At 47.2% G+C, this 9,186-nt stretch overlaps 1 protein-coding gene across 1 annotated transcript in view; it reads left to right on the forward strand.

Annotated features, from left to right (window-relative positions):
* MACROH2A2 (macroH2A.2 histone) overlaps positions 1-9,186 on the forward strand; it is a 58,967-nt gene that overhangs the window by 48,564 nt on the left and 1,217 nt on the right. Inside the window, exons 7-8 of the mRNA XM_081074252.1 lie at positions 3,998-4,087; positions 7,856-8,030. Of these exons, the coding sequence (XP_080930378.1) occupies positions 3,998-4,087; positions 7,856-8,030 (265 nt within the window). The remainder of the gene's footprint in view (positions 1-3,997; positions 4,088-7,855; positions 8,031-9,186) is intronic.

Consider the following 9,186-nt stretch of genomic DNA (forward strand, 5'->3'; position numbering starts at 1 on the left):
ACCAAGACACCTCATAATTAAAACGCCAAAGGTTAAAGACAAAGAGAATCTTTAAAAGAAGCAAGAGAAAAGCCGTTAGTTACCTACAAGGGGGCCCCCATAAGACTGTCAGCTGATTTCTCAACAGAAACTTTGTAGGGAAGAAGGGAGTGGCAAGAAATATTCCAAGTGATGAAAAGGAACAACATACAACCAAGATTGCTGTACCCAGAAAGGCTGTCATTTAGAACTGAAGGACCAATAAGGAGCTTTCCAGACAAGAAAAAGGAGTTCATCACCACCAAAACAGTATTACAAGGAATCTTAGAGGCACTTCTTTAATATGGGAGGGGGGTTAAGGACAGGTGAAAGGGGAAGGGATTAAGAAGTACAAATTGGTTTTTATACAGTAGTCATGGGGATGTATGGAATAGTATAAGGAATATATACAATAATATTGTAATAACTAGGTATGGTGTCAGATCGGTACTAGACCTATCAGGGTGATAGATGGGAATGGGGTTGGGGGCAGGGTGAAAAAGGTGAAGGCATTAAGAAATATAAATTGATAGTTAATACAGTATGGGGCATATAATCACAATATTGTAAAGATCATGTAAGGTGCCAGATGGGCACTGGACTTATGGGGGATCGCTTCATAGACTGTAGATGCCTGACCAATGTGCTGTACACCTGAACGGCTGAAGTAGAATAATACTGAATGCCAGCTATAACTACATATGTCGGTATATATAGTCGCGGGATGTGGAGTACAACATAGGGAAGATAGTCAATGGTATTGTAACAGCTATATAAGATGTCCGAGGGGTAGTAGGGTGGAGGTGGGTTATGACTTTATGAGGGGTTTAAATGTCTAACTATTACATTGCTTTGTACACCTGACACTAACTTTTAAAAAAAAAGAATAAATATATACCGATACAAAAAAAAGAAAGCAAGGAAGGAAGGAAAGGAGGGAGGGAGGATGGGCGGGAGGGAGGGAGGAAGGAAGGAAGAAAAGAAAGAAAGAAGGAAGGAAGAGTGAAGTGAGCAAAGAAAGGGCTTTGTCCCTGGGATGCAGGGCTTGCTTCAGACGTAGGTGATTTGCGGCAGTTCTGCCCTACATGGTAGCACCACGGGCCCCGGGCTTCTAGGCTTACTTATGTTTCCCACTTGGCATCAGAGGTCACTTACTTTGCTGTAAAGGAAGTAGGACAGCCCTGAGGGGAAAAAAGAAATTCATTACAGAGATACAGGACTTCTCTTGCAGAGAAAGAGAGATGGTGCAAATTCCTCCTTCACTCTTCAAACCCAGCTCAGGGCCCACCAACTGCCAAGTCCACACCTCTGTGGGAAGACGCCCCTAGTGGCCTTACTCTTGAGCTCTGTTTCGAAGTGTGTCCTAGCTTCTCATGAACAAAACAAGTGGCACTGTCCTAATCTATCGTTCCTACAGTTGCATTTTTATATCAAGAAAACAATAAAGATGTTTCATTTTATTTTTAAGTGGCAGGGTAGTGGTAGAATAGAAAGAGTTCTGGTATTGGAGCAAAACCTGGAGCTCAGGTCCCAGCGAGGAGGTTCTGGAGTCAGCCTGGGTCTGTGTCCTGGATTTTACAGATCACTTCCGAGATGTGACACTTCAGGCAGGTTTCTTAACTCTCTGAACCTGTTTCTTCACCTGTCAGTGAGGGTAACAATAGTACGTGACCCATGGAGGTGCTGTGAAGATTAAACAACACCTGGATGGAGCTTAGCACAGTGCAGGGCTCATAAGCATTTCATAAATGATAGTTTGTATTGTTGCTGTATTGTTAGAAGGAGTCTCCCCACGATGGTTCCATGCTCTGCCACCCTCACCCAAACCATTAACCCCATGCAAATAAGGTTCTGATTTATTCTTTTTAAAACATTGTATGCTATTGCAGGAAAGTTCAAGCACACACAGAAATAGCAGAGGAGTGTAATGAAACCCTAGGCACTCGGGTGCAATAATTATCAACCCATGACCAAGTCTTTTTCAGCTCTGTCCCCTCCCCCCATCTCCCCGGACATCAGATCATTTTATCTGAATATTTCTGAATGAGGAAGGCTACTTTTTTAACAACATAACCATAATACCATTATCAAACCCAAAATTAATATCAACAGTGTTCACATTCCAGTTGCATCATAAATGTCAATCTTTTTTTTAATTTGCTTATTTGATTCAGGATCCAAATAAGTCCACATTGGTTGATAAGTCTTTTAAGAGACTTAAGTCTCTTACAACCCATAGGTTTTGGGGGTGTTTTGTTTTTGTCTTTTCAATTTATTTGTTGATGTAGACGCTTAAAAAGATTCAGGTTCAAAAACTTTGGGCAAGACCACTTGGTCACTGATGGAATATCCTCCCATCGGGACGTAGGTAAGGCCCATTGGTTGCCCCCATGGGTGCTCCTATTCTACGTTTACCTGTTCGTTAGGGGCTGCAAAGTGGGGATGTGCTAATTCTAGCATTCCTTCTTCATTTCTTCACTGGAATGCTTCCACAGAGAGTCCCCTCATCCACCCTCCAGGCTGCTTTATTCTTAGATGTCCTCGTTGCCTGTTACATGTTCCCATCTGGCCCCTGACCTGAATGCAGAGAGAAGCTGCTTAGACCTATTTCCCCTGATTCTCCGCGTGGACTTGGTACTGGCTTTGATTACATGGCCTCCTCCAGGCTTCTGTGACCCAGCAGATCAAAACTGGCCAGGAGTCTGAGGGCCAGAAAGGAGACTTACAGGCACTAGGTACAGCCTGCGATCACCATTTCCAAATTGTGTTGTTGAAACCCAAGCACGTTAATGAAGAAACCCCTCCCCATCCCCACCCCAGGAGAGAGTGACTGCTGTAACAGACATTTTTCCTAATTGATCTTCACAAGGCACTGTGGCTCTCCACATATACTTGAGTGTCTGAGTGGGGAGTGGGGAGGCCCCTTCACCCAGCCTCTAGGGAAACCTCTGAACTGAATAATAATAATAATAATAATAATAATTATAGCCACAAAGAGAGAAAGCTGAGACTTGCCCCGGACATTCAAATCACCAGATTCAGTAAAAGATGGAAATACATGAGAGGAAATTCTTCACCTCCCACCCAAAAGCAACAGTCATACTGTTCTGGACAAAACACCCACAAGTCATCTCTAGGGCATCACGATCCCCTGGGACATAGACATGGGGTTCCTGCTGGGCCAGAGGTAGAGTCCTGCCTTTTCCGGGGGATTCCACTTGGCCTCTGTAGAAGCACAACCCTGAAATATTGAGTAGGGAATTGTCCTAACTTCAAGGACTCAAAGGATCTCCCAATAGGAAGGTCCTTAGCAATTAGCCTCTCAGATCTCTACATTTTTCCATTGAAAATCGAGGCCCAGATGGGGGAGCAACATTCCAGGCTACCCTGGGCCTGTGTCTATCCTGTGATCCCGAGGACTTGGAACACATTGGTGGTGGGGAGATGGGAACAGGACCCCTGAGCTCTCCACCCAGAGCTTCCTGCTGAGCCATCGGTCACTTTGCTCCTGGCCTCCCCGTTGTGGCTGTGTTCCCAAGGGTGCCTCTCCTAAGCCTCTCGAACCAGGCTTAGGAGCTGATGCCAAGAGGGTCTGTGAGATGCCCCCCAGTATAGGTGCTGCCGTCAAATCAACACATTGAATTTAACCAAACAACAGTGCGCCCAGAGAAGAGAACACTGCAGCCTCAATTTAAAAAAAAAGAAAAGATCTTCAGGAGTCATGTTGTGAGACTGCTTTATGGCCAAATCACCCCGTAAAAAGGTCTTTTAAGACTTGCTAGAATCTAAGTTCTGCTGGACAGAAGCCAGAGGCCTCTGCCATCAGTGACCACTAGCAAACCACGATTTCCGTTGCAAAGGTTGATTTCTACTTTCTAAGTGTGGTTTGTTTGTTTTCTCCCTGGCTTACGGAAAGTATGTCAAACAGTATAATTAATGACATTGAAACGAACAGGCACAATTTTGTTCTCCTTCACAGGTAAGGCCTTGGAAAAGGCTGGGGGGAAAGAGTTCTTGGAAACGGTAAAGGAGCTCCGCAAATCCCAAGGCCCTTTGGAAGTTGCTGAAGGTGAGTGTGAACTGCGCCCATGTTCCCAGCGCAGCCTCACCAACTTCTTCTCCAGCTCCACACATATTCAGTTTACAAAGCAAAACACGACATAACTAATTAGAAAGCTGTTTTTTTAATTTGAGCAGGTCCATGTGGATCATTTCATATGCTGTGGGGACTATAAAGTGTCTGGATAGTTCAAGTCAGTTTGCATCAAGCCACCCCAAAAATGGTTTAGAACTATTGGGTAACTTTATGTTAAGCAGTCATTCCCCTCCGCCCCCCCATGACAGCCACTAATCTCCTTCTGTCTCTATGGATTTGCCTGTTCCAGACATGTCATATAGAGGGAGTCATACAGTATGTGACCTTCTGTGTCTGACTTCTTTCACATAATTTTTTGAGGTTCATGCATGTTGAGGTAGCATGCATCAGAACTTGTTCCTTTTTATCGCTGAATAGTATTTTATTTTGTGTATCCATTCCTCACTTGCGTTGTTTCCACCTTTAGCTGTTGTGAAGAGAGCTAGTATGAGTATTTGTGCACAAGTTTTTGTTTAAACAAGTGTTTTCAAGATTTTGAGGTAATTTTTTGGCAAGCGGGTCCTACTTCAAATCTATGTCCCCACCGACACCACTGGGTGACCCCAGTAACCATAGGGTCACTGCCAACTGCTACCCTGATGGGGGGGCTCCAAAGACAATAAACCCCCTCCTGCTCTCAAGCACTGGCCAGTCTAGGAGGGAACGCAGGCACACCAGTGGGGCACAGAGAGAGGGAAACAGGACGACCAAGCTTGCCCTCTGCTTGGGGGAGTAGGGAAGGCTCCCTAAGGGTGTAAGACCCATCAGGCACAAGGACCTCGTGGCCTTAAGGATGTTGTGTGCGAGAAGGTTCGGGTCATGAGTCAGCAGAGAGCAATGGGTAGGAGACCCTATATAGACAAGAGGGGCACCTTTTAAAGTCTGAGCTGGGGACTCTCGCGATTTGATCTGATTGCTGGAAAAGTAATGGGGGCGTCCAGTTAAGAAAGAACATGAGTCTACGCTTTACAGTTTGCACCCACCACTCCCCAATAATAGTTTCTTTTTTAACATTTTGAGACAGAGTTACATTGAAATAGAAGACAAACCTACCTGTGCGCAGGGATAGGCGAGCTGCATGTGGCAGCAGCCCGGGAGGTCTAAGCTGCAGACACTGGGCTCCAGGCCTGCGAATACGCAGAACCAACAGGATGGTGATGGGACCGGAGTCACCTCACTTTTGGAGGGTCCCAGAGCCAGGCTCGGTGATGGGTAAAACTCCCACAGCCTTTAGTTCTGACCACCACCCAGGGCTGTAGCTTGTGTGAAATCTAGGGTAGCCAAAGGGAGCGGGGAGCCCCTTGCTCAGGCCTGGGGCCACATTGACCACTGGCTCAATGTCTGGGTCTACTGCACCCCTACATGACCATGACTCAGAGCCCTGAATTGGCCACATAAGATTGGTCTGGACTGGGGGTGCTGGGGGAGGCCCCAGCAAACTGCCTGGCAGGGTGGAAAGGAAAAGAAAATGGCTGCTCTACATAGAACGAGAGGCTCCAGCACACTTCAAGTCCCAGAGGCAGAAAGTAGTAGGTAGAGAAGCAGTATTTAAAAAGATCATGGCTGAAATTTTTCCCAAATGAAACCCATGACTCCTCAGGTTGAAAATGTTGAGTATAATACATGAAAATAAATCCAAAACCTGGCCCATCGTGGTGACACTTCAGAAGTTCACAAATCAAGAGAAACCTGAAAAGCAGCGCATAAGTAAGGGCGGATCATTTGTAAAGACTGTTGTTCTCTTGAGGGTGGACTTCTCATCAGCTACAAAGGATGCTGGGAGACACTGAGGGGGAAAACCTGTCAACCAAGAATTCCACGTTACCTTGTTATTATTCAAGAGGGGAAATGAAAGATGCACAATTTCAGACCTGTAAAAGTTGGGGGTCAGAAATCCACAGACACTCACTCGAAGGTCTGCAGAGGCCTCACTGGGAGAATCAAGTGAATCCAGGAGGAAGGAGAAGGCTGCAGGGAACAATCATGAGCTAAGAAATTGGTATAACTCTGTTAGGCCTAAGTCTCCACGGCCTGGGGGTGGTAGTTACCTGGAAAGAAGGGACTGGTGGAGGTGAATCTGGAAAGGGGGATATAATTCATCAGGTTCACTTAGGTTCAAAACACCATCTCTTGTCAAATATGCCCTATTGCATATACCATTAAGAAAGAATAGATTTCCAAGATGGGGTGTCTAGTAGGAGACGCCACAGAAAGCCAGGACACGTTCAGTTTAAGAATAAGCAAGACATGAACCCACCATGCAGAAAAGGCAGCAGGCATGAATCTTGACCTTGGCATTGGGTGGACCAAGTGGGGGAAAGAGCCTCACTAGAGAATTTGAACAACATGCCAGTAATCCTGCAGATTTACAGCGGAATCCAGGGCGGCCCAAGAGCCTCAGGCAGGGAAATTAGTGGGAGTGGGACATGACTTTGGTTTGGTCGTGTCACCAGGTGACATAGAAGCAAATGCCACTTGTCTCTGGAAGAACTCAGCTCAGTCCAGGCTGACCGTGGCTGTAAGATGCACCCTGATTTCAGCTGAGAAGCTGGATGGGTCAGGGTGGGAGGTTGCGATGGAAATAAAGCAGATGGGCCTGGAACGAGACAGGTCTGTTGACTGGAGTACCAGTGACAGAAAGGGAGAAAAGGGAATTGCGTTTCGGGAGTGAGTGATGATTTTGTTGGGCACATGTTGGACCTGGGGCCCATGTCCAACCCAGGTGAACACTTGCTCCCTGTAGGCTCCTCAGGTATGTAGAGATGAACAAAAGACAATCCCTGCCTAAGGGAGGGTATGGCCAAGTGCCGTGGCTCTCAACTTCCGGAGGGGCCTAAGTCACTGGCTTAAGTCCTGCACCAAATCTGCTAAGTCAGGGTCTCAGGGTAGGGGCTGGGGGTTGGATATGTCTATTTGTTAGAAGTCTAAAAGCCATTGTATTCATTTCCTATCGCTGCTGTAACAAATTACCGCAAATTTAGTGCCTTCAAACAACACAGATTTATTCTCTTGAGTCGTGGAGGTCAGAAGTCCACAAGCAATGTTAAACTGAAATCAAGGTGCTGACAGGACTGGCTCCTTCGCAGAGAAGCTGTTTCCTGCCTCTTGTTTCTAAGCTGCTACATTCCTTAGCCCCGGCCACATCTCTCCGATCTCTGCTCCATCATCGCATCACCTTCTCCTACCCTGACCTCCCTGCCTCCCTCTTATGAGGATAATCTCCTCATCTCCAAAATCTCACTGAATCACATCTGCAAAGGCCATTTCGCCATGTAAGGTAACACAGGTTCCAGGGAGTAGGGTGTGGACATTTGGGGGAGGCCATTCCTCAGCCTATCACAACCACCAGAGATGATTCTGATGGACCTTCGATCAGGAGCCATCGTGAGTAGGTAGCCTGACCGGGCGAGTAGGTGGCAGACCACATAAAAGTCAGGTACCGTCGCATCAGCCTGGAACACATTTATCCAAAGCTTGTGCCGACTGTCCAAAGCAATTCTGACACAGCTTCTGCTCTCTGTAAACGTAGTCCCCATCGGAAACACAGAATGTTGCCCTGTCACCTTCTCTATCGCCTCTTTGTCTGCCCCCCCCACACACACACACACACCCATCTAACAGGTACATGTGAGTTTCCGGCTTAGCCCCCTGACTTAAGGTGAAGACTAGGAAATAACCTGCAGCATGTCTCTCCCGTCACAGCCGCCGTTAGCCAATCCAGCGGACTTGCAGCCAAATTTGTCATCCACTGTCACATGCCTCAGTGGGGCTCTGACAAATGTGAAGAGCAGCTTGAAGAAACCATCAAAAACTGCCTATCAGCAGCAGAGGACAAGAAGCTCAAGTCTGTCGCTTTCCCACCCTTCCCCAGTGGCAGGTAAGACAGGATCTAAGTTTATTCTTCCAGCCTTCTCCCTGGGAACCAGCGGCTCTCCCACTTATTCACATGCACTCTGGCCATTCCAGGACATCACCAAAGGCTGCCATCGCACCCAAGCATGCTGGCCAGGTGACAGAGCAAGAAACCCAGTCTCCACCCTTCCAAACACATTGAAAGAGGCAGCTTTGGGGGGAGGGGAAGGCAGGATTCTTTTTTGAGAGTTAAAAGCCCACATTCTGTCCAGCTGTCCCTGTCTAGGACACATAATCAGAAAACATCAGGCTCGAAGGCCTTGCTATTCAGTGCGGTCCACGGTCCAGCAGCAGCAACCCCATCAGGTGAAAATGTGGACTCTCAGACCCACCCTAGACCTACTGCCTCAGAATCCCCCAGGGGACTCCTGTGCTGCTCTGGGGGGCAGGAGGGCCAGGCGACTGAGGCTCTGACATTCATACCCAGAGAGATGAAACACTCTCACCTAGAATTTGCTTTTGGGGGTTAGGAGAAATGATTGTTCTAATGATCACAGACCCCAACTTGGCACAAGAGCAGTATTTCCGGTAAGTAACGAGGGTATCTGCCCTCACAGGCAGCATTTCCTCTCCTCATATCCGCTCATAGTCAAAGCAAGTTAGCACTTTAATTTTGAACACCCTCTTGAAAGAGATGAATGCTCCTATAACATAGATGACATTTGCACGCTAAAGACGTTCTGCTACAGTCGAGTCCTAGGAAAGCTAAGAGAGAAAGAAATCAGAGGCCTGGCTTCCTGCTCTAACCCTATCCTGACCTAAGCAAGCAACACTGGGTCTCCACAGCCCAACCCAGAGGCTGCAGGCTGAATTCTTTGCATAGCTGGGACCACATGCCATGATGCTCTGAGTTAGGACACTACGTACAAGTGAGAATTCACATTAGGCGGGCCCATCCTGTATCCGCTCAGGGGGCGTGGTGGCTGATCCCAAATAACCACGATAGCTGTGTCCCTGGAGGTTGGTGCCATGGCACACCCTGGCAGACAGATCAGTCATGGCTTCCTGGTGCTTAGGGGCCTGCACGGAGTCACCGCTGCTGAAATGACATTTGTACAACTGTATGGGTTGATGGGAGAAACATTAAGTGCATGAAAAAGGAATTATGAAGACACACTTTT

Source organism: Rhinolophus hipposideros (genome assembly GCF_964194185.1).
Source record: "Rhinolophus hipposideros genome assembly, chromosome: 15".
NCBI classification, from domain to species: Eukaryota; Metazoa; Chordata; class Mammalia; order Chiroptera; family Rhinolophidae; genus Rhinolophus; species Rhinolophus hipposideros.